Source organism: Pongo pygmaeus, chromosome 11 (genome assembly GCF_028885625.2).
Source record: "Pongo pygmaeus isolate AG05252 chromosome 11, NHGRI_mPonPyg2-v2.0_pri, whole genome shotgun sequence".
Classification (NCBI taxonomy): Eukaryota; Metazoa; Chordata; class Mammalia; order Primates; family Hominidae; genus Pongo; species Pongo pygmaeus.
The window spans coordinates 64,847,304-64,874,062 of record NC_072384.2 but is presented as its reverse complement, the minus strand read 5'-3'; the positions used below and the strand labels follow the sequence as shown (position 1 = coordinate 64,874,062).

At 35.8% G+C, this 26,759-nt stretch overlaps 1 protein-coding gene across 2 annotated transcripts in view; it reads right to left on the bottom strand.

The window, feature by feature from the left end:
• The window catches only part of SCN2A (sodium voltage-gated channel alpha subunit 2), a 158,782-nt gene that overhangs the window by 74,000 nt on the left and 58,023 nt on the right, over positions 1-26,759 (bottom strand). Inside the window, exons 2-11 of one of the 2 annotated variants that reach the window (XM_063647599.1) lie at positions 22,046-22,363; positions 21,005-21,123; positions 10,235-10,324; positions 9,377-9,505; positions 8,728-8,819; positions 7,576-7,848; positions 6,084-6,147; positions 4,412-4,553; positions 4,065-4,271; positions 2,391-2,678 (exon numbers count right to left, since the gene is read on the bottom strand). In XM_063647599.1, coding sequence (XP_063503669.1) covers positions 2,391-2,678; positions 4,065-4,271; positions 4,412-4,553; positions 6,084-6,147; positions 7,576-7,848; positions 8,728-8,819; positions 9,377-9,505; positions 10,235-10,324; positions 21,005-21,123; positions 22,046-22,312 — 1,671 coding nt within the window. In that variant the 5' untranslated portion in view covers positions 22,313-22,363. Of the gene's footprint in view, positions 1-2,390; positions 2,679-4,064; positions 4,272-4,411; positions 4,554-6,083; positions 6,148-7,575; positions 7,849-8,727; positions 8,820-9,376; positions 9,506-10,234; positions 12,834-21,004; positions 21,124-22,045; positions 22,364-26,759 lie in introns of those variants that run through there. The other variant, XM_054478412.2, reaches the window with a different exon arrangement.

Sequence of the window (26,759 nt, the reverse complement as noted above, 5' to 3'; positions counted from 1 at the left end):
TCAATACAAACACAGAGATGGTTACCAACACAATCATGTCATCACAAAACAATAATTCCTAATATTTTGGGGTCTCAAACTCTTAAAAATCTAACAGACACGATGGGCCCTCCATTGCTATACCAAGGTTAAGTACTTCTATCTGGTTTGACATTTTCAGTATTACTTTCAGGGCTTGCTAAGTGGGGTTGGTGTGATTTCAGGGTTTTCTGTCTCTCCTCCCTTCTTCCTTTTCTCCTTTCCCCCCTCTCTCTTTCTCTTTCTTTCCCTTTCCCTCTGTCTTTTTCTGTCTCCCTCTCCATCCTCTTATACATTTCCTTGACTATTTCTTTATCAAGCAAAATAAAGTCTTTAACTCTATTTTTATATAGAGACTGTTTAAGAAACAAATATCAATTTGAGCCAGCCGTGCCATGTCTTCTAAGTCAGTGATCGCTTATAATACCCAACTAGCTGGGAAATGGAGGTATGTAGAGGTATGAAGAAGAGGCTGCTGGGAGAATATCATATCTATGAGCAAAATGTACAGAAAAAGGAAGGACAGAGCCTAGCCTTATCAGGCTTCACTATTTTGCCTAGAATTAGTTTTATTCAATTAGAAATAAGGCAAATTGAAGAGAATCTCTGTGGTATGTGTTTGATATGAAGTTGATATGAAGTTTCTAAACTTAGACAACTTTAGGCAAAAATTCAGACAAACTTAGGTAAAAATGTAGGCAAAAATACTCTACCTTCCTCCCTCCTTTGCTCCCTTTTTTCCTCTCTCTCTGTCTCCCCCTTCCTTCCCTCCCTTTCTTTTTGTTCCTTCCTTTTCACAATGACTAATGCTGTAAACAGGGGGTTTGCCTTTTAAAGGATTCCTATTTATCGACTAATGTTTCTACTAATGGAATCATGATTGTGACAACAAAATGAAAGAGACCATGTAAATTTTGATATTTAAAGATCCTATGTTAAATTTGAATTAATCCCCAAGTATCCAATCTTATGATGTTATTTGGATTTGAAATGAATAAGGCTGACCTACAAAAACTTATATATATCGCATGTAAGGTTCTGTGAGCTTGTCTATATTATAAAAAGGTAAAAGAGAAAGTATAATGCCATTGTGTATTTTAAATAAAGTTATATTGTAAATTTCCTTATCAGTTTTTAAAGGCATTCTTCATAGGCAACTTGATAAAGTGGAAAGTTTAAGGTTTTTAGTACCAGGCAAAATTTGAATACCAACAACCCTAATATGAACAAGACACTCAAAGATCATAAGAACTTTTTCTATTGCTATATGACATTGTGCAACTATTTAACTTTACTGATCCAAAATAGCTTTTTCATTATAGTAATGAAAATAATACTATTCTACAGAACGGTTAGCATTAATTATGAGAGTGTCGAAAGAATGCCAAGCATAAAATAGGTATTCAACAAAGAATGCAGTTCCCCGCTTCTTTTCACATATAAAAATTGGGGATATTAATTAAATTAGAACTTACCTAGGGTTGTAGTGAAAGGCTTAATGAATTAATATTGCAAATAACAACACAATGTATAAATATTAGCCATTATCAATGTTATTGTTGTAATTGTTATTGTTACTGTATAGGTATTAAGGTTTCACTCCTGGTGAAAATGTCTTCTGAGGTACTGTGTATTCCTGTGAATTCTCTTGGTAATTTCAAAGACAATTAAGATTCCAAATTTTAAAATTTCAACAACTTGCATGAGTACAAAAGGCAGAGGCATCCAGTGAATATTTGTTGCAGTTTATAAATCACAGTATTCTTCAAATGCAAGTCCCATGTTTAACATGAAACACAGATAATGAAGTACAACTAAACACCACTTTTTATTTCGTGTCATAAATCTCCCTCAGTACCTGCCTATCTGAGAGTTTTGGCTACTTTTAGAGATATTTTGTTTCAGTCCCCTTTGAAACAAGTGCATGAAGAATGCACTTGGCAAGTCATGTTTGCACCTGATGGGAACAACCCCGCAGGTGGCCTAAAAGAGTCTCTGGTCCACTTCTGGGAATTTGTCACTCAGAAAACCCAAAGTTCACTAGATCCACGCACAATAGTTAAGAAGAGATGGGAACCGTCTGCTGATAATTCCTGATGTGGAAAATTTCTCCAAGATTTTTCAGTCTTTAAGAAAACCTCAAAACCACAAATTTTTCTAAACCAAGAGGGATCTAAAATTTCCTTCCTGGGATTCCAAAAAGTTGTAAAACTCACAAATTCTCTGAAGTGATAGCCAAAACACTTGATAATCATCACTACTCTGAAAGCATTGTGCCATCCAGATGGAAGGCAGTTTTCTCTCCATTAAATTCTGGCATATTCTTTAAAAGAATGTATGAGAACACAATTCATGTAATTTAATATTTTTACCTGGTGTGGAGAAGAAAATCTCTTTTCATATGTCAGCCTACTTCCTTCCAAAGAAAAACGGAAACCTTTTCTTCTTATGCTGTCTTCAGATTCCGATTTTCGGACTCTGTCATTTTTCTCTTCTTCTCCAGACTGTTCTTTCTGTTTCTTTTTCTTTCTTCTGTTTTTCAGCTCTTTTTCACTTTTGGAGCTCAACTTAGATGCTACTGAAGAACTCTCTGAAAAAACTCCTATTCCACCAGCACCACTGAAGTCTCTTGATTCAGCAGATGCGGCTGCAGCTGCTGCCTAGAAGGGCGCAAAGTATGTGGAAGTTGCATATAAACTTAAAAAATAATTATCATGTTACTGCTTAATTGAGCTTCAATATCATGAATATAATCTTGAAAAACAATTCTCCATTTTATTCTGTATTTTAGAAAACAGTATATTGTTATTAGACCAATCAAAGAATAAAATGGGCATTCATATGGAAGATGATACGTATGACTTTTATGAGAACCTTTAAGCTCTGTCCTCACACTATGATATCTAATTATCTAATAATATGAGCAAGACACTTAAAGATCATAATAACATGTTCTATAATTCAAACAATATTTTAAGAAGGAAATAATATGAGAATTAAAGGCTTCCTATTTAAACCTGGTAGACGTTTGCTTTTGATTCCATTTTCACACAATAAAGAAATTTAGTGCTAGTCTGAATTATTAAATGTAATTCAGTCAAGCATTTTATTTTAATGACATTTTTCTCCATGATTTAAATTGGGTATTTCACTAGGAAATACACAGCAAAGACATAATACAGATTGTTTATTTGAGAATCCCAGATCATGGCATCTGCATGAATTTGTAAAGTATAGCAGTAGCTTTGGCAGAAAGATGGTGTTTAATATTGTTGCTATTACAGCAATATACTTTGACCTTTATTACATATTTAGGAATACTCAGTAATAAAAGGGAATTGTATTCAACATACAAGAAAAGACAAAAATAGGCAATTGGATTAGTTAATGCCATTAAGTCAAGCAAATATAATTAGAGAAATTCTTGCCTTATTTCGAAGGCTTGTCAAGTCCAAATTAAAGGATTTGTAGAGTAGGAGGCAAAGAGTGCTAATGTTTTAATATGTTTACACACTAGTGATTTACCGATGTAACCCACAATCTTGCATTTGTACACTTTATATAAAAGAGAACAAATATTGAATAAGCCTTTGCCTTTCCAGACTCAATGAAATAATTTTCTTGGTTTGATTCTGGTTTTCTGACCCTTACCACCTCTGGTGATACTGCAATGAAGAAGCAAGTGTAACTGAATTCCTCTTCCCCTAAGAAAATACTTCAACTGAGGACATGTAGGTTTATCTACTCTGCAAGTTTGAGTAAATGAGGCCTTTGTTAATAGTTAATTTCCTCAAGGAGTCACAAGGGAGAAAAAAATGTCAGTAAAGCAATTATAATTATCCATGTTTTGATGCCATTACTATTGACACTATTGACAGAGTTCATCGCAATAAAGTAATAACTTCTTAATAACCAAACAGGCTCCTAGCACTTACCAAACACATATGACCTATTTCTAATGTCGACTACCTTGCCACTGACCTCAACATTTAGGTCAAAGAATTTAGATAAAGAAAAACAAAGGACCATATGCTTGTTCACTATACCTGAGCTTCTTCTTGTTGCTTTTTCAACTGTTCGAGCATCTGCTGAAATTCAGCTTCCTTCTGTTCAGCCTCTTCCAACGTGGCCTGATTCTGTTCCTCATAGGCCATGGCCACCACAGCCAAGATCAAATTTATCAGATAGAATGAGCCCAAGAAAATGACCAGCACAAAAAATATCATGTACGTTTTCCCAGCAGCACGTAGTGTCTGCAAAATGGAAGAGAGATTTTAATAAATTTTATGTAGGATGTTACAAACTTACACTCTAAGTAATAAAGTATTCTACAGCAATTCTCTTGAGTTCAGTGTTTTATGATTCTCAGAAAAATGATTTTATCTGTTCTCACCAGTTGATAAAGGTTTTCCCAGAAGTCTTGAGTCATGAGACGAAATAAGGACAAAAAGGCCCAACTGAAGGTGTCAAAGCTTGTGTAGCCATAGTTGGGGTTTCTACCAGCCTTCACACAGATGTATCCTTCAGGACACTGGCTGTAATTAGGTTAGAGGAAAGAAAGGAAGTCAATAACTGCAAGTCTGCTAATTGGTTTTCCTGTTTTAATAGATGCCAATGTCTGTTTTATACATGCACTAGAAAAAAGCCAATTTCTCTCACCTTACCCAGTACTTAACTCAGCACTATGTGGACTGATTTATATAATAACAGAATCTATTAGGTCTACTTTGTGGGTTCCTCTGTGATTCATAATTGTCATTATTATATTTATCATGTCTCCATATAAAAGCAATCATATCATGATTAATATCTTCTGGGACTTAAGGACAGATAAAAAAGTCTGTAAGGAAAAAGTTGATTTTCACTGAAGATGTCTTGAGGCAGAAATGTGTGTAAGTGTGGGAACAGGGTAAAGAAGTGAGAAAAGGATAGGTGGGGCATGCTGCAAGGAGTGAATGACACTGTGTGGTAAAAATGTCATAAGAGGACCTTGAAGATCAAGCAGACCTGGCTTCAATGTCTTGCCTGACACTTCTGAGCTGAATGATCTTGGGCAAGTTACTTAACTTGCTAATCTTCAGGCACCTCGCATGTGAGAATGGGCTAATAAGAGAACCTGTCTCACAAATTTGCAAACATTGAAGAAGATATTGTATGTAACGCATTTAGTACAGTACACACAAGGAATGAAAATCAATTGATTTACTTATCATTGGAATCTGAAGATAAAGGCAGCATAGCACTGATCATAGGAGCCAAATGGAAAGCCTATTATCACTGGGAATTTTGCTACAGGTATTAGCTACTAATCTCCACAGTATCATCGTCCAAAGAAAGTGCATTAGACTTTTGCATGTGGCTCTAAAATCTTGCTAAATAGAGAAAATTAACTGTGTTTTTAAATTTTCCTAGGATTTAGCTCCATGTTTCTTCATAGCAAACATTTGCATGATCCCAATAATAACAATTACAAGCACTTATTGAGCAATCTAAATAGCTATACATTTATTAATCCACTTAACCATCACAAAAACCCTATTATTATACCCATTTGTCATATGAGGAAACGAAGGCAAGAAGAAGTGAGATTATATGATGGAGTCAATGTCTGACTCTATGCAGACTCTCCAGTTTATGTTTTTAACCACTTTGCTAAAATATGCTAAATACTCCCCATGTCTCAGATATTAACATTATCTTCAGAGATCTTACATTTTAAGCTATGGAGAACACATTAGTATATATAAAATATTACACTTATAAAAAGTATGTGCTTAGAATTCTATTAAGCTGCAGATGCGTATTATACTGCTTTATTCTCTATTTTACATTGAACTAATTTGGAAGATTAGATGTGACCTAGCATAGAAAAATAATTGCAGTAAATGACTGTGTGAAGGAGGTGAGAATCTACACTTATCCTGGCTATTCTGAGAGTCACTGTGAAGTAGAATTTATGGAGGGTTTTGAGTGAGGAGTGAGTGGGACTGGATGAGTGGGAGGTGGCAGGTTATTGACACTGATGGAGCAGTGTGGACTGAAACTCAGTAGGAAGCATCACTTACCCTGCATCTGAGCTGTTGCCACAAAGAAGAGCATCATTTTGCCCCTCTAAAAAATAAAAGTGACCTATTTAAAGAGAAAGGAATAGAAAGAATCATTAAAAGCCTGTAAAACACTTCAGCCACCCTGTTTAGGTGGCAAAACTCACAAATGTTTTCAATCATAATGAGATGGATAAACTAATAAATATATATGGCTAAAGAGATTTTTCACAATGTTGAACAAATATCAATATATAACATTTTTGATTATACAAATGGTTAGCAAATCTATGTTAAAAAGAAAAATGTTCAGAAGGAATTACTATGATAACATTCTTACATCAGCATTCATTGCAAATATAAGCTCAAATTGCATGGGATACATTAAGAAAGAGCTGCCAGTCTATCGCTGGGCACAAAAAGTAAGAAAGAAGAAAGCCTTGTTGTTTCTAGGTGTTTTCATGCAAATAAATTTTACCTTACATATACTTTTTTCCCCGGGCTCAAAATAGATTCAGACATTTTTTCCCGCCAATTTTAACAATTTCCTGTGAGAAGTGGGCTTAGGTATTTATTCCCTCTTATGATGCTATAAATAAGTGTTTTGTTTGAAATTTTTGCTTGATTTCTGCCTTTCAAATGAAGAAAATAAACTTGTTTTTTTGGAGAGATATGTTGTCTGAGTATATCTAGTTTTTATTTTTAAGCTGTGGAGAGCTATCTAGTTTTTATTTTTAAGGTATGACATATAACTTCAGTAAGTTGCAAAGATGATCTCAGAAAACATGCACACACATGCAAACATACGTATTTTTATATTCACATACAAACATGCACACGCATAAGAAAAATGACAGAGGGGCTGGGCTCAATGTTAAGAAATCAAGCTGAAGTATATGGCATAAGCTTATTCTGATGTTCATACCTTAAATATAATCAAACTAAACTGGTAACTACAATACAATGATGACACTAAAGGGACTAATTAGAATATGAATAAGTGAATGGCTAAATCAGGGTTACTTAACCTTCTGAGGAGCACACAAATTCTTATTTCATCTTGATAAATGGTTTCTCTATTTTCAGATATAGCATATGTACTCAATACATATGTTGCATCAACCAAATAGGGCCAAATTATTTCCCGTCAGTCTTCTTAACACATTTCAGTGGAATACACTGAATAGTTCAAACTACTTATTTATTTATTAAAATGACTGAAAAACCTGATTAATGCCTACCAAATAAACATTTTTTTAATATGGCATAATATGAAATTACTTTCAACGTGAGTATAAGACAACACATTTTCAAATAAGAACTTTTACTATATCAATGGACAGATAAGAAAAAAAGAATAAGGTGTCATTTGATATCTCTTTTATATGTATTAAATCATCTTAAATTAGTCTAAGTCACTTGGTTCACATCTAAATTGAGATAATTTCCATTATATATAATATTTAATATTTAGAGAACAAAACAACTTAATGGTGTATAGAGTATATCTTACTTTTATCCTCAATATATTCATCCCAGTTAAACATGCTCACTGTCCTATTGAAAGTAGTACCATTCCCATCCAATGAATTGTTAAAGAAGGAAGTGATATTTATTTCAAAGGAAGAATTATCTGGAGGCCATTGCAAACATTTATTTCGTAGGTTGCCCATGAACAACTGCAATCCTATTAGCGCAAACACGCTTAGACAGAACACAGTCAAGATCATGACATCAGAAAGCTTCTTCACTGACTGGATCAGGGCTCCCACAATGGTCTTCAGGCCTACAAATAAAATCAAAAGGGGGAGTTTAAATATACTACTCAACAGCTATTTTACCAGCAAAAATATCATGAGCTTGTCCTGGAAAATAAAAATGTCATGCAGAATGCCCACAATATTAGTTAAATGTTTGTGATTGAATAATATTTTCATGAAAAGCCTGCTAGCTGGTGAAAATGAATGAAAGCAGAACTTGTATGTTCATTAGAAAACTGTGAATGGAAATGAACCAAATGTGTACTTCCAAACACTCCTTAGAGCAAAAGAATGATTTTGTTATTCATGCTTAAACATCAACCTTGTGTAAATATTTTGCTTTTATTTGCAGATGTCTTACTCCCTAACCCCTCATTGGTTTTAGAAAAGTCTATGTGAATAGAGTAGTAAGAAATCTTGAAGTCGATGAATTATGAGGTTATATATTTGTGAATTCTGCAAGCTTGAGTATGGGTTAAAAAAAGGAAGACATCTGAAATCTCAGCCCCATGCAGCACTCATGCTATCCCTTGCTCTTTCATTTATCTGCAGCTTAAAATATTGCCAGTTTTAGGCCTAAATTGTCAAATTTGCATCAATCTGAATGTCTCATAGTTTAGCTTCTATGCGGAAAGCTTGATGTTAGAGGATGCAAACCATGTAGCCTGTTACTGCAAATGCCTCATGCAACACTTGTTAAACTCAAAGGCTGATTTAGAATAATTTTAAAGAAAGCAACGAGTAAAAAGCAAAGAATCAAATCCATCCAAAAAATGATGTACCAATTCTTGCTTTTTTACATATTTATTTGCAATATGCAACTAGCAACAAGGCTTCTGCACAAAAGCTGTGATTGTAGCACCACTGTAGCTAAAGTCAGCCTCGGTGTTTAACCTAGCTCTCACCTGGAATGACTGAAATTGTTTTCAATGCTCGGAGAACTCTGAATGTTCTCAACGCTGAGACATTGCCCAGGTCCACAAACTCTGTCACATATCTGTAATAGGGGGTTCACACACAAACACAATGACAGAACACAAGAAACAGTTGGAGATATAAGGGGCCTACCACCTTATACCATTTTCTTCTTACCTGGAATTACAGAAATAGTTTTCAAAGCTCTCAAGACTCTGAAAGTGCGAAGAGCTGAAACATTGCCTAGGTTTACAAATTCTGTTACATACCTGTAGAATTAAATCAGAGTTATTCAGAATTTAGGGAAATCTACGTCTACCTTGGTCTTTCATCAAGACCTTTTTAATTTCATGAGTGTCGCCATCAGATTTCCCAATTAAGAGGAAAATGGCATTGTCATCCATCATAATCTCTGTTATTTGGGCAACTTTATTACTTTACAGTGCTAATTGAAACCAAAGCCATGTAATTTGCTATGATAGTTCCTAATTTCTCCAAACTGAATAATTTGATTGGAAGAAAAATATGGCTACTAAGAAAAATGCTTGGTCTGTCAAGGCAAGCCACCAAGGAAAATATAGTATAGGCTCCCACCAGTGATTTACTCTTCCAGGATAGAAAACGTATGAAGATACTTACGCAAAAGTAATGACTGTGAAATCCAACCAATTCCATGGATCCCGTAAAAATGTGAAATCTTCTAAACAAAAGCCCCTTGCAAGTATTTTAATAAGTGATTCAAAAGTATAAATTCCTGTAAAGGTATACCTGAGAGAAAATAGCCAAGCTCACATTAAAAATCTAGTGGTTAATTTACATGTACATATCTTAAAGATGACATAAACAGCAAACAAAAATTAGACACTTCCATGTTGGTCCCCCTATGATATAGAGTTTAGATGGGGCTTAAGTCAAAAAAGAAACATTAAATTCCAAAAGACATTCTCATTGACTGTAAATAAATGAATATTGCATTTTCCACATTAATTAATTTAAAGGATCCAAATAATGTGGCTCTATATGAAGACATAATCTGAAATACACTGGCATTCAGTCTGATTTGAACAAATAGGTATTAATCCAAAAATGAGTGAAGCATTTGTATTTCATAAAATATGCACCATTAAAAGCCATCAAATATATACTAGTAACACAGAACTGTGGTAGTCATTAAAAAAGGAACATTAAAAACTAGGTATACTTTTTATCAGTAGATATTAGTAAATCACTGGTGATCTTCAAAAGAGCATAAGACTCACAAAGAAGATAAAGGGCTACAGATAATGGCAGTCAAACTACTGCAGTAATTTACACAACTGAGTGAGCCCACTACAAGCTTTGTCCTAGAAGACATTTAGTGATAGAAATGAATTTGAATCAGGGTCTGGTTAACAGTAGCTAGCATGATTTGTTAAAGAAATTGAGGCGGTCTCAAGGTATTAAAAGCACAATATGAAACATAAAGGGAGGTCAATATTGAAAAATATTTATACTTACTCTACATTCTTTGTCCAGTCTGGAGGGTTACTCATGGTCATAAATACACAGTTGGTAAGAATCGTGCACATAATGAGCATATTGAATAAAGTAGAAGAATATCGTCAAGGAAGACAAAGTTCAATGGAAAAATCTTACTTTCATGCACTACCATGCCTTCACCACCACAAAGTTTAAATCTTTAGTGCTTATTATTATTTCATTGCTTATTATTCTATCAATGACCTTTTTTTTGCCATTTCTATAACTCAACAACCTCATATTTAGATCTTGTCTTCAGGCCAAGTCATCAACTATTTTGAGGCTCTTTAGGTACCTTTAGCAATTAAAAAGATTAAATGCAAAGAAATTAATTCATCAGTGAATAATTTATCAACTTAAATTTTCTTAATGACAGACTCAACTGAACATTAAAACTGCAAGTTCAGCATGTATGTAAACCCTGGCAAAAATTCAACAAGACAATTCAAGTAATTAATTAAATGTGTTATAACATCATTCTAAAAGTTACCCTGGTGGAATGTCTTATAACAAGGTCCTTTCTAAACAGAGTGTATACTATACTGTAACCGCTCATAAAATTCTGAACTATGAGAGAAGATGGCGGATGTTAGCACTGGCATTTCTGGGGTTTGTAACTAAGGCAAAATTACTTATTAAGTTCCCTGAATTTCAATTTACTTGGTTATAAAAGTAACAAAAAGTAATCATTTAACAGGATTGCTATGAAGATCAAATTCGTTAAAATACGTAAGTCTCCTTCAACTTAATGGCCCTAGTGCATAATAGATGCTCAATAAATTGCTTCCTGGATCATACAGAACACAGTTTATTACAAATATTGGGTTGGTTTCACCCTATCCCACTTTGTCTTTGCAGGTATAGCCAATGCCCTTCACTTCCCTTGACATTAAAAAACAGCAAAAGACAAAAACCAAAACAACTATTTAAGAAAATGCTCCGTACTCAGATAATAGTAATGACTTTCATATTTAATAAAAAGCACAATAAAGATTTAGTTGCCATTATGTAAAGTGGCACTCTTTATCAATGTGAATCTGGACACAATTATAAAAATTCCAGAGAGGAAATAGGTGCTCTTCATGTCTTTTCTCACTCCTAATGTTTTTACTATAAATCATCACATTACTTACACATAACGAAATATCAACACTATTACAACTGGACAATGTTGTGTTGATTTAGAAAGAAAGTTCATTTGCATCTAGTACTGGTTTTAGTCAAAACAATAATAATTATTATTATTTTTTAATTTTAGTAGCTGTGCTGTAAGGCCCATGCTTAATTCTCAGTTTTTTCATCCATATGAAAACACTCATAAGTAAATGATGTGCATCAGCCACGTGAGGGCACTATAATCTAGAGAACACACACACACACATACACAAAAAATACCATTTCAAAGAAACACTTAATTTTTCTTTATTGCTGAAACAAACAAAAAACTAAACTAAATAAAGAATGACTTGCTACTGGTATATAAAACTAGAGGGCCCCCTGTGCCTGTTGGTCTGCTGAGCCCTATTGGGGAAAAATAACACCCCATGGCAGATTGACACCATTCTAAATTTATGGCCACAAACCTCAGTGGTCCTCAACACAGTCCTGTATTTTCCAACTAGGCTCCATCTCCCACTCTCTGCAAAGAAAAATTTCAAATATTCTCCACTTTCCTCCAGCTTCCAACCCTCTTCTTTCTTCTGGCTCCATTTCAAGCTGAAAACTTATTTTCTACTTTACAGAGAAGAGACAGCATCATAATGCCCTGCCTCCACTTCCCACCCCCAAATCAACAAACTTCTCCACATTGAGACCAATCCTTTCCTCCTTCCTGTTAGAGTGGGGAAGTTTCCAATCCTTCCACCGGTATTCTGGACACTTTCCCCATTACAGAAGACTTCAACAATCTCTTATCTCTCTCTTTTCTTATCTTTAATGGCTCCCACCTTACTGGCTTTTTCCCATCAACACAAACTTGCTTAGGTCTCCCTTGTCCTGGCATAGGGGAAAGGATATTTCTCTTCTATGACTCACAACCCTCCTTAACTACTTACAGCCCTATCTCCCTTTTCCACATCATGGCCAAACTTTTCGAAAGAGCTGCTTATCTTTCCTTTTCTTATATATCTATCACATATTCAGCCTACCAGCTTTTCTTTCTAAAGATGGCAACATCTTCACGTTTTGTCACTAAAAACAAAAGGATAATTTGAGTTTATATTTGACATGCTTTCTGAGCAGCATTCAACAAGGATGGTTCCTCCCCTTAGCATTAAGTTACCTTCCCTCTGCTTTCAGGAGTTTCCAATTCCCTGGCTTCTTCATGCCTCAGGGCATCAATTTCTTTGTATTCTTTGAAATGTGGCATTTTTCTTTTTGAAAAGAAAGACATAAGGTATGTAAGCCATCTACCTCTCTTCCACTCTCCTCATCCTAGTGTAGTCCATCAACAAACGTTGCTCAACAAACATAACCGTTATGTACCCACCATTCTCAGATACTTCTCTCCAAGTGAGACCTCTCTTCTGAATTCCACATACTTGATTGTCCATATGACATCTGTACTTACATATCTTATCAAAACTTCAGATTTTGAATTCTAAAACTGAACTTTTGAAAAGTATCTTTTAATCTACCCCTCCACTCCTGCTAATTACTTACTCCTTTGACATCTCTGTGTCTTATAAAATGTGCATAATATAGCCAGAGACCTATGAGAAATTTTAGATTGCTTAACATTAAAATTTAGGTGCTTAACATCCTTAAACATTCACATGTAGTTAACCATCAAATATTGTCAATTCTGTCTGCTGTCTCTGGATTCAGTTACTTTTTTCCATCCCCATATCACTGCATGGTCCAAGTGTCTGTCAAGACTAGCATGAAGTCTAATAGTCCATCTAGATTATTGTAGTCTCCTCTAAACTGATCTTTCCAAATTCATGTTTGGCTCCATTTAATCCATTCTGCATACTGTGCTAAAATGACCATTGCAAATGTAATATGAATCATTTTGGTAGCTTTCTATTACTCTTAGGATGATGATCAAATGTCTTAACATAGAGTCAAGATGCTAGGAGGTCTGACCCCTGTCTACTTCTCCAGTTTCATTTTCTTTTCTCTTCATTGCATTATCCCCATTTGGATAATACTGTAATTATTTCAGGTTGTCAAATGTTACGAATGTTTTATATGCTGTTTCTGACTTTAGGGTCTTGGAAATGTCACCTCTCTTTTTCTTTAGTACTCAGATTGACCTACTACCGGTTACATACCCCTGCAGCCCTTATATTATTCCTCTAATGACAAATTTTAATGATGATCTTCTCAACTACTCTCTGAGCGTCATGAGGACAGGAATCATGTCTCTATTATTCACCATTATAGCCTTGCTATTTCACATAGTGTCAGTTGACTATTGAATGAAATTAATTTTGCAATTCATTTGTTACTAAATGAAGTTTTTAAAAATAATTTTTGATAAATTATTTAAAACTACAGCATAAAGTTTGTCTTCAAATCTATTGTTGGCCAGGTGCCATGGCTCTCGCTTATAATCTCAGCATTTCGGGAGGCCGAGGCGGGCAGATCACTTGAGGTTAGGAGCTTGAGACCAGCCTGGGTAAAATGGTGAAACTCTGTCTCTACTAAAAATACAAAAATTAGCCAGGCATGTGACGGATGCCTGTAATCCCAGCTAATCAGGAGGCTGAGGCAGGGGAATCACTTGAACCCAGGAGGCAGAGGTAGCAGTGAGCCGAGATCACACCATTGCACTCCAGCCTGGGTGACAGAGTGAGACTCTGTCTAAAATATATATACATATTGTTTACACAAGTTTCTACATTTTTTGAGGGTAAAATATAGGATAAATATAAGGTGGAAATTAACAGCCTTATGCGATTATGCTGCATAATGGACTCAGCAATGGTTTTATGACACTTAAAAACTTACTCTTTATAGTAGTATAATTTAGTTATATATAAGAAAGTAAAATATATATTTCAATATTAATTAACAAGAGAAATAATTATTTTCTAATTAGTCACTGATAATAAGTCAAAAACAGGCATTTTCCTTATTTCATGGCTATCATTTTAATAAAAGTATACACTTAAGTTAAAAATTCTGACACACAAAGGAACACTTTTGCTTTTAATAGAAAAATAGTAGATAACTAGGGTCAAGTTTTTACGCTTGTGGTTTGATAGGTATCTCTAAATAGAAAGGTTTAAAATTCACTAAGTTTCTAAATCATTGTTAATTTATTTCATCAGTCACATACTTTACAAATTCCTGGATTCTGGTGAGTGACTGAAATAGTTTCAGATGATCTTAAAAATACTCAAATATGGCCGGGCGTGGTGGCTAACGCCTGTAATCCCAGCACTTTGTGAGGCCAAGGCGGGTGTATCACAAGGTCAGGAGATCCAGACCATCCTGGCTAACACGGTGAAACCCCATCTCTACTAAAAATACAAAAAATTATCCGGGCGTAGTGGTAGGTGCCTTTAGTCCCAGCTACTCCGGAGGCTGAGGCAGGAGAATGGCGTGAACCCTGGAGGCAGAGCTTGCAGTGAGCCGAGATCATGCCACTGCATTCCAGCCTGGGCGACAGAGCAAGACTCCGTCAAAAAAACAAACAAACAAAAAAACCCTCAAATACAAAAGTATTTAATGTAGGTATGGATTTTGCATTGGTGATGCCATGCAACAAAAAAGTATAGAAACTCCACATCAAGGCAGATTTCAACAGGCTCAAACTAGTAGCAAAATGCATACATCCTATATTATTTTTTAAATATATAATCCAAGTTATAAAGTAGAGTACATTTTTCAAAAGAACAGTGTATCCTGGAACAATATTGCTTTAAGAACATTGCAATATAAAATAAAGTAGAGGCAGATAAACCTTATATAATATCAGGGGACAAAGATGTTTTTTAGTCTGTTAATTCCTTTATGCCAGGTATAAATAAAAGTGGGTAAACCTATTGGTTGATACTAACCTGCGAGTTGGAAAATGTAAAATATTTCATATGTGTATATGATGAGAAACACTTCTTCAAGTTTTTACTGAAAATTGTTTAAGTAGCCCTTGACATGGAGCCTGGATCATCATAACACTGGTATGCTCACCCCTGTCTCCGTGGAGGGAGGATGAAGCACCATGAGATTTAGAGCAATGAACCATGGGTCAGATACATCCCTTACCAGCCATGTGGGCTTCAGCAATTTGTTTAATTCTTTGAGGCTCAGTTTGCTTATGTAAATGTGGATAATACTTTTCTTACAGTATACAGTCATTATCCACTAAGATAATAATTATTAGTTTATTACCATTAATAACTCATTTATTGAGTATAAAATTACAGGACATTTCTTTGTTATTCTATAGGAAGGAAAAGACATTATGCTCTGTTCAGAGACTTTGTAATAATGTATAATATCCAGAGAAGTTGCAGAGGAGTTTTTAACCTATATATAAGCTAGAAGTAGAAGATAGCCTGATGTTAGAGGTTTTCTAATGTAAAATAGATAATTTGAAGTAAAATAGAATAGGTCTCTTTCTACATACCAGTGCATATTTCTGAGCCAGCAGAAAAATTGAGTAAATGTCACATATACAGTGTTAAACATTGGATTGTTTAATTTTAATATGAGCAAACTCCTATTTGCCAGTAGATAACTAAATGGTAACATATGAGTATTGAAAAAAAAAGAAAGAGAAATTGTTGTGTCATCTGCTTTCATATAAACCTGTATATTTCTTTTCATGGAAAACCATGATATTTTATATCTCGGTATGGACACCATTTAATGAATTAGTAAGTTGGAGCAACTAAGAAGCACCTTTGAAATGCATAAAACAAGAACACTGGCAATGTCCCAAGTATATTAAATCCGAGGGTTTAAAAATCATTTGTTTTCTGTTGGATGCAAAATGCAAAGAGTCGAGAATCAAAAAAACCTGGTCTGAAGTTTTAGCTCTGCCACTGATAGAAAATGTAGCCTTAGAAAAAACTGAATATCTCTGGGTTTCCGTGAACTCATCTACAAAATGAGACAGGACAGACCACATTGTTTGGGTCACTTGCAGGTCTAAACTCTGACGCTATATAAAGATTTTGTTTGCAGAGTCACAGTAGGGATTTCTATAAAGTTCTTTGTGCAATTCCTTAAGCAATATGAGAGTTTCCTTTTTGCTAATCTTACAGCAGTTGCTGCTAGAATTTTAGCTATTACTGTCACAGATACCCTTTATTGAGTACTTACTGGTGCTAGATACTTGTCATACATTCTATCATTATTAATGTCTAAATTGTGATTATAATTTTACAGATAGAGAAAGTGAGATTCAAAAGAATTGCAGTAACTTGGACCAAGGTCATATAGCTAAAAAGTAAATTTTAGAGATAGGGTTTGAATCTACGTTTTCTGATACCGAAACCTATGTTTTCCATTTTCCTACCATTTTCAAATGATAGGTAGTTCAGCATTACTAGTGTGATTTGGAGGGAGGGTCTCAGCTCTTTGGCAGCCTAGTCCCATGTCATGACTTTAAATACCAGCCATACACTGACAGCTCCCAAAGTTGAACACCTCCAGCCCAACCCTTTTCTGAACCCCAGATTTGCACAGCCACCTAACTCCTCCACTTCTCCAATGATGTCTAATAGGTGTCTCAAACATAACATGTTCAAAACCAAGCTCTTGATCTTACCCACCAAATTGGTTCACTCAAGTTGCCCCTAGCTCAGTCAACACAACTCCATTTTTCTTTCTTGACCAGACTAAATGCTTGGAATCATCCTTAGTCCCTCCCTTCCCCCTATACCCCACAACCAATTACTCAGCAAATCCTGTCAGCTCTTCTGCAAAATACCTCAAAATTTGATGACATTTTACCACCCTTATTGTTTCCATCATAGTCCAAGCCAACATGCTCTCTTGCCTCCATAATGACAGTCAGTCCCAGTCTCCTTGCTTCCACGCTTTCCCCTTATGCAGTCTATTCTCCATGAAGCAGCCAGAGTGATCTTTCAAATATGTGAGTCAGGTCATGATACCCTGCTACTGAAAACCCTCCTGGAGTCTCATTCAGAGTAAATGTGGTATCCTCACAACGACCCATTGCACCTCACCTACAACTTTAGCCCCTGACCTTCACTCCCACTGATGTCATCTCCTTGCTTCCTGCCTTTCCCACTCTGCTCCAGCCACTCAGGTCTCCTTGCTGATTCTTAAACATACTAGTTGCACCCCCACCTTCAGACTTTACCTTCATACTTGCTGTTCTCCTTGAACTGACTTTATCCCTAGATTCCCATGTCTCACTCCTTTGCTTCCTTCGGATCTCTGCTCAGCTGGTACCTTTTCAGACAGGATTTTACTGGTCATACAATCTAAAACAACACCTTGTCACTCCTCCCTTTGACACTAATTTTTTTTTCTTAGTAACACTTATCGCTAGCTCCCAATCGACGAATTTGTTTATTGTCTTTCTTCTTCCAAACACACACACGCACTCACATGAATGTAACTACATGAGAGTAGGAACTTCATTTTGTTCAATATTGCATCCCAATGCTTACAAGAATATCTACCACATGGTATATACTCAGTAAGTACTTGCAAATGAACAAATGAGTAACAAATGCAAAATAAATTAGAGGAGTGTGCATATATTAACTTAAAATAATAAAAGCTGACAGGAAACACATTTAAAACCTTGGTAGGGAACTTCAGGAACATGGACTATTTTTAACTTGTTTGTTATCTAGAAAATAAATCATGTTTTATTTAAATATCAAATAAGACACTAGGCACATCAAAAGAATTTTCAGTTTTCAAAATGCACCCTGGTAAAAATATCACAAGCATAATTTCTCATTCAGCCAAAATAAATGTTTTAAAAAGCTAATTTGATACACAATAGCTCCTAATAGATAACAGCTCTTTGAGGAACAAGTCAAGCTTTTTGTTGGAAATAGAGGTATTAGTCCAAGTTTAAAATACAAACTTATTTAACATGAATGGCTTTTTGTTGGTTTATAAACTAGTGGTAATAAATACACAATGACCTCCCAACTGGCCAAACAACCATGACCATCTCTCCGAGCATTTTTAACTTACAGTAAAGGACACTGTACTTGAAGTCAGAAAATCAGGATTTGAGTCTAGGGTTTGCAACATGAGGAATAAAGGACAAAATTATTGTGAAAATCAGTTACTAACTACAGCACCTATATACCTCTAAGTTTACTAGGCTATTTGATCAATTGCACCAGCATCACCAAAACGTGGAAGGATTCATGTATCTTAGACTATTAGCCTCACTGTCTTTTGTTTTACCTCTGCTCCAAAGTGAGACATCTGAAATATAACACTTTAAGTCAGGAAATTAGAGACTTTTTAAAATCTAATTTTCTACATTGGAGTAAATTTGTGACTCTAAGCCATCTGTTAACTTCTCAGAGAATCAACAGCTCAGCTTGGCATACCTTAATAGATTTGCCTGGCTGGCTTCACATTTCAACCTGCATCACCTCAGGCCTCCCAATGAATTCAGCCTCTGGAGGGTGAGTTCTTTCTCCCAGGAAGCAAATACAAGCCCACATATTCAAGTTGTATCTGTATATCTAGAGAGGTCCTGGCACAAACTGTGTCCTTAGTACTCAGATTCTCTGATCAGAATTTCTTAAACTGCCCTTACCCTCTACCACCAGGAGTCTCTTTTCCACAGAGTTTTAAATGGGGATTCATAACCTCCTAGGATTCTTTTTTCAAGTGGGGACAATAGTTTTCATGAGATTTTCCATGGGCTATTACAAAAGTTTTAAAACAAAAATCTGCTTTTGTAAAAAACAAATATATTGGGTTAACTCCATCTCATCATTCAGATGCACGACAAGAAAGATTTTTCCTGATCCATTCAAACTTATTTTTTCACTTGTTTTGTATCTGATTCTCTAATAAGTGACTTACTAGTCACTTATTTATGTAATGCGTATTTTCCCAATGTCTACTAGGAACAGAAGTCTAGCTCTAGACTGGAATTTTTCACATAATTTTATATATAAATTACGTTTGCATAAGGAACATACAATTATTTTAAAATATAATGAATAGTTTATGCAGAGATTTATTCACTGCACAGATTACAAATGCTTGAAACATAACAATAGATCATAATTTATAATCATGAGACCCAAATATAAATTCCAACTTTATTATTCATTTCCAATGCTAACTCAAAGACATCTTTTTCTCCACATGCTACTGGGTTCTCTTATTTGGAAAACAGAGAGAGGTAAGAAAACATTATTGCTTAAGGTAATGCCAAGAAACTAGGACATCTTAAAACATGAAACATAAACATCGAATAAAAGATGTTGATATCCACCTAAACTGGGGAAGAGGAACAACCTAGAGGTTAAAAGGAGACTTTACAGAATGTTACACTTCTAAAGACAGCATTTGCCATACTGGGAGGCAAGTCTAGGGACATGCTTTACGTCCCCTCCACCCAGAAATGACATAAGTACCCTGTACCAGGCTTATCCCATTTCCTGAATTCCCTACTTAATTTAATTCCGTACCTTATCTAATTCAAATATTTTCTAGGCCTGCTAAAGGTGGAGAATATTTATAATGAAAGCCTTAATACCAGGCCCTGGGCTAACCACATCATGGAATTCCAAGCAACGATTCTTTCTAAAGAAGAAATAACTTGCTGTCCTAATCTGAGGCTTTGCTTAATTTCAGTTCCCCTGCCTTACCTCTGATTCCTGAAGCACATCACTCCTCCTCCCATGACTTCTGTGTTCTTCATGTAAATGCCCCTGCCCCACACAGCTTCAGTCTTCCAAGCATTTGCTTCATTGGCATTCCCAAGACTGGCTGTCAACAAGACTTGGTTCTGGCCTAGAATAAAACCTCTCATTTCCAACTACTCTATTTAATTTCAAGGAATCAATCAAATTGCCACCTACCACCAAGATGTCATCAATCTCATTTTTGGAAAGTAGGTGCTTCAATAAGGAGTATAAAAAATAAAATGAGAATGTATATGGATAGACAGACATTAATCCTTTGGAGAGGGATAATTGTAGCAAGACTTGTGACTTGAATAAAACACAGGAACAAGTGATAAAAAGAAAAAGAAACGAAAAGAATATAAGTAGAAGATCAATAGGAAGACTGTTGGGAAACAAATTTGGAAAAGTATTTGAAAGGGTGTTATACCTACAGACGCAATTGTAAACGCTTACTAACTCAAAGCTTTTAAATGCTAAAATAGAAGAAAGTCATAAAATTCAGACCAAAAACATACAAAATTGTAATTCAGATTAGGTATATTTATTTTCCAAATGTAAAAGCAGTAAAGAAAATTAGCTCATGGAGTTTACTCCCTTACCTAACATTGTAAATTGAAGACTTACAGGAGGAGAGCCTGGTAATATGGTCAAAATTAATGAGAAAGGCTTGGATGTGGCAAGCAATTCATAAGGGAGAAGAAAAAAGAAGAAAGAAGTAATAGTGAGTTGGGTAGAGAAGAAACACTTAGAAGACGGGGAAAAGTAATTCACTTACCTGTGATCTCATTTTGCAACATGCTAACTATCGAGTAAAAGGAAAGAAAAAGAACACATAACATTGCCAACCACAGATATTTTGGAAAATGTGTAGCTCAATAACTTGGTCAAGGAAGAAAATCATATTAAGTAACGATTTGAAAAAGGATATGAATGTACCAAAATCTTAATAGCTAATTTTCTAATAGGGTTGAAGGGAGTTAAAATGTAAAGGGCAGGGGTGGCACTGAATCGAGAGATTGCTTTCCCTTTATTCAATACTATAAACGTCTGAAAAAGAAAACACAACACATAAAACAAAACTTAGAATATATATTAAGAATATTTTAAGAGAAAAGTAAAACCATTATTTATAAATATTGCCCTGTAAAATAGTGTATAACATAATAACTACCAGCATATGGTATAAAGATACATGCTTTTTTTTCTGAGCACTATAAACTTTCCTAAATTTGATAAATGACATGAGGATTATTAAGAAAATTTGTGATCAATGCCATAGGAATTCTTAGCATCTTTATCAAGTTTTAATGTAAGTATTTTAAAATCGCATTTATAATTCACATAAAGCACAAAATTGGGGCTTTGATTTTTTTTGGTTAGAAAATTTTCTCATGAGAACTTCAAGGTTTTCCAGGTGTGTTCTTTGCTCAGAATTTTATTTGGCACCTACAAGTCACCTGCTATTATTTCTTCTGTGGAGCGCAATAGAAAGGAGAAAGTATGGTATAAAAGAATAATTAAACCCACTGAAGATCAAAGTGACTTATGGAGAGCTAGAGACTATAAAGAGGAATTTAGATACTACTCCTGCAAATATAAAAAATAAAATTTAAATAGACTCCCAGTTTACAGTTTTTGCTTCTTAACATTATTAGGGAATCAGGGTCAATTTACACTGGTTTAAGCATGTAATTTGTATTCAAGAAGGTGAATAGGCTTTTTTCCTTCCTTAATTCCCGCGCTGGAGGATGCCTCACCAGTTCTCTGCCTGTCTCACAAATGCAGGTTCAAATGAGTGCTTCCAAAAGACTTCTAGGATCATTGGTCCATTACACGGTCAGGCCCATCCAGCATCTTAGTGATACTTTAGACAGAGGGAAGGAGGCAAGCCTTCTTCACCATCATCCCTGGGACTAGCCCAGAACCAACTAGTAAACAGGCAGTGAAGGCAACTTGACTAAGAACTCACTTTCTTATTGATATAGTAGGGGTCCAGATCCTCCAGGGGCACTGACACCATCTCTGGAGGAATGTCTCCATAAATAAATGGAAGAGATTTTCCTGCTTCCAAGTCACTGTTTGGCTTTGGGCCATTTTCATCATCCTCATCCTTGCGTTCCTGTTTGGGTCTCTTAGCTTTCTCTTCTGCAATGCGTTGTTCAATAGCAGCAAGGGATTCCCTGGTAAAGAAGCGGAAGCTGTCAGGTCCTGGCGGTACCAGCACTGACTGTGCCATCTTTTCATCCTGCTCCTTTAATCACTGTTTAGCTCCTTGCATAAGAAAGTGCTACAGAAACAGGGAGGGAAAAAAAGCAATGACCATTAGAATAAAAGGTGATTGTGTCAGTTACATGACACTGAGCACTGAGATACAGCATAGAACCCAGATAGCTATAATATTTTCAAAGAAAGCTGTATTTGGTATTCAGGGAATCTCATATGTGCATCCATTTGCTTGCATGGAGATCTATCTTTCACATTCAGTAGGTGTCTATGAGGTAATCTAATCTCCTACTCCCAAAATGTTTTAAGTGATTGTGCTACTTGTGGGAAAATATGCAATTCAGAGCTCAGAAATGGAGGATACTGGTTTGTGCCTGCTGTTTCACTTGTGTGAATATTTTGGCAGCCATCTTTTTCAGCATTCTTTCTGAAAAAATAGCAGAGATCCAAAACAAGAGATGAAACATCACACTGAATTGTAGAACCTGGGCTGAGGATCTTGCACGTATCTCTCCAAGTCTTTCCACGTGCCCTTTGGCTCACTTTATCACATTTAAGAGTTTATTCCAAGTCAATTCACTGGGTAAAAAGCTCTGGAAATCCTAAAATGCCAGGCTATGGAAACATAGGTAGATCCTGCTTGAAAGAAAGGGAGTGGGAAGGAGCAGAAGATGCCTGGTTGTGTTTGGAACTGCTCGGAAGCTGCACAGGAAGGGACCCAGCTCCTGCCAAACTGGGCAGGAAGTCATCCACATCAGAGGTCTGTAGCTCGGACCCCCTGGCTTAGCAACCTGATGCTAGCTAGTGTAATTGCTTCTTAAATTAACACATTTGCAGTACCCTAGGAAATACTGTAGAGATAGCCAATTTCCTCAAATTATGCCCATTTCACAAAAACATAGCATCACCGTCTTAGTGTCCATATCAGAATTTGGACTTGAGAAAAAATAATAAGTTTATGATAGTTTATCTTTTCAAGCAAACTCTTATTATATGAGTCTTTGCAATAACCTAAATAGATTTTTACTGGTATTCAAATCATATTTCACTAGACAAAAGTAGTTAACTCAAAAGAGCACATCAGTCATTCCAAATGTTACCTCTGAACCAGTGGCAGGAGTTTCTATGCTATTTGAAACAATACAATCAACATCTTGACTCCTAAATGCCACTTAATCTATTTTTTCCATCTTTTCAAAAAATCAATCTATTTCACCCCCATACTATAGGAGTCAGAGTTGTCATTTAAATATATGAAATGCATTTTCTAAGAATGAAATGTGTTATGCAGTTCACTTCTGCAGCATACACCAGATAAAACAGAGGGAAACCTAAAATAACAAAAACTACTGCACAGTTTTATTTAAAAAAAAATGTTGAAGTAAACCAGGACCTTTCAGCTACCAGCTAGCAGACTGCCCTCCCCAGTATTATAGTGCCTCGAAAACATCCCTCATTTTTCTCACCCATCCCTAGAGACCCTCATGCCTAGCCACAGACATAGGCATGAAGATGGTCCTTGCACACTGGGGGAGGAAACTGCCATGCCTGGATTCTCTAATAGAAGAGACATGCTAAAACATGCAGCCAGCAGCTTCAAAATGAAAGTGGTCCCTCTGCAGATTTCCCCAAGGATTCGACTACTGTAAAGGTAGAGAAGCATCACAGAGAATAAGCATAATAAGAATATTAAAACATTACCCCTGTAGAATCTTTTACACCCAGAGTTTGGGATTGATAAGCTGGCACCAAGAAGACTGCAGCTAAAATTCCATCATGCTTTAAAAAAAAAAAAAAAAATCTTTTTTTTTTTTTTTTTTTTTTTTTTTAATTCTCCTTCAAAGACCACACCTAACTTCCTGTAAAAGGATTCTGGTAACTGAAGTAAGAAGAGGCATTTCCTGTACAGGGACTACAAAATGGCATTATTGTAACTACCACTAGAGGGCGGGGAACTGTGAAGAGAAACACCTTCACAGCGTACACACAGACATATGTCTGAAGCAGCCCAAAGCTCTCAGTTGTGGAACCGATCTTCCACAGGCTTTTTGTGGAACGAAACATTAACACTTTGCTGATTTTAAGTGTTAATTTTGTTAACCGATAATGCTTCTCCTCATGCTTTTTATTTGCTATGTCAGAAAGTCATTCAATCAATATAAAGAATTCAACTTTAAAGTAAAGAGAAAGTACAGTAGTGCACTGCTTAATGGCATTTTTGGTCAATGACAGATCACATATACGACAGTGGTCGCATAAGATTATAATACCATATTTTTTACTGTACCTTGTCTATGTTTAGACGTGTTTAGATACACAAATATCATTGTGTTACAATTGCCTGTAGTATTCAGTACAGTAACATCCAGTATAGGTTTGTAGCCTAGGAACAATAGGCTATACCATGTAGCCTAGTTGTGTAATAGGCTCTACCATCTAGGTTTTACGTACACTCTATGAGGTACACACAACGACAAAAATCACCTAATGACACATTTCTCAGAATATATCTTGGTCCTTAAGCAAAGCATGACTGTAAATAGGGAAGGGTTAAAAATAAAAACTCTTATTAAATAGCAATTAACCCTTACTATATGTAAGGGTTAAAAATAAAAATTCATATTAAACAGCAATTACCATATGTAGGCTTGTAGCCTAGGAACTACAAACATACAGTAGGATTTGATATTAGCCTCAGCCCCAGATAATCTGAAATCCAATGTAGTTCTTTGCTAATTCAATAAAGAGATGGCCTGTGACACACAAGTTAACTCTCTCCAGAAAGAATATTAACCCAATGAGACACCAATCTTATTTATCTCTGATTTAAGTCACTAAAAAGCAACCAGAAAAAGGAATTGATAAACCAGTGAGATTCTAAATGCTAGGCTTTCAATTAATATCATAGTGAAGATTTGAGGACTTAATAAGTGTCAGTCACTTGGCTAAGATGTTTGCACTGTATTATTTCATCCTCCACAAAACCCTATTGGATAAATGCTTTCATTATTCTTATTTGCAAACTGAAGTAAGGACATACACTGAGATTAGGAAAAGTCTCCTAAGATCATACAGGCAGGATTCAAACTCAAAATCTGATAGCAAAAATCCGTGATCATAACTCAATCATAAAAAGAAAACAGGCACCGGCATCAATTATAATTAGAACAGTTCTAATTGTTAAATCAATATATTTCATACTTTCTGGCTTCATCATTTTCATTGGAAAATGTATTTATTGGGCAGAAAAAAAACAAAATACATCTTCTCACTTTTAAGTGAGAGCTAAACATTGGGTACATATGGACATAAAGATGGGAACAAGAGACACTGTGGACTATAAGGGGGTATAGGGTGGGGGAAGCAAGTGTTGAAAAACTACCTATTGGGTACTATGCTTGCTACCTGGGTGGCGGGTTCAATCATACCCTCAAACTTTGGCATCATGCAATATACCATCATAACAAACCTGCACAGGTACCCCCTGAATCTAAGACAAAAGATTTGGAGAAAAAAAGAAAACGTGTTTGTTGGAAATGAGCAAGGGGAAGATGTAGCCCAAAATAATATTTTAGTCACTTTAGCAGATAACTTTTGATTGTAAGAGAAAAAGATGTCTCAAACTAGTTGAAGTGAAAAATAAATAAAGACAGGAGTTTATTGGTTCAGGTTTGTCCAGGGCTAGTCTTAGGCATATGATGATTCATGAGCTCAGCTGATGTTACCAGCTCGTAGTTATGCTGTATCCTTTTGTTCTGACTTTCATAGTGATAGGTTTCCTAAAGATTCTTCCCTTAGCCTTAGCTTCCCTACAGCTAGATGCTGTAGCAGCTCTAGCCTCCCAACCTTCCAGACCTCAATTCAGTGGGAAGAAAGACTCAGAAAAACTCATTGCATCTCACTGACACCTGGTGGGTCACATGCCAATCCTGAAGTAATTACTCTGTCCAGGGTAATGCTGTCTTTGATTGGCCTCTCCTAAGCCACATGCTCTACCCTTGAAACACAGAAGAGTCCTCACTTGAAACCTATGAGTAGTCAGGGTTATTGTTGTGGTACAGAAGCATTTCTCAAAAGTGGAGTTGGAGCTGGGAAGGTTGCTTTTGCTTATAATCCCAGCATTTTGGGAGATCAGGGCAGGAGGATCCCTTGAGACCAGGCGCTTGAGGCTGCAGTGAGCTATGATCACACCACTGCACTCCAGCCTGGGAGATAGAGCAAGACAAAGAAAGAAAGAAAGAGAGAGAGAGAGAGACAGAGAGAGAGAAAGGAAGGAAGGAAGGAAGGAAGGAAGGAAAGGAAAGGAAGGAAGGAAGGAAGGAAAGGAAAGGAAGGAAGGAAGAAAAAGAAAGAAGGAAGGAAGGAAAGGAAGAAAGAAAGAAAGAAAGAAAGAAAGACAGGAAGACAGGGAGGGAGGAAGGAAGGAAGGAAGGAAAGACGGAAGGAACGACAGACAAGTC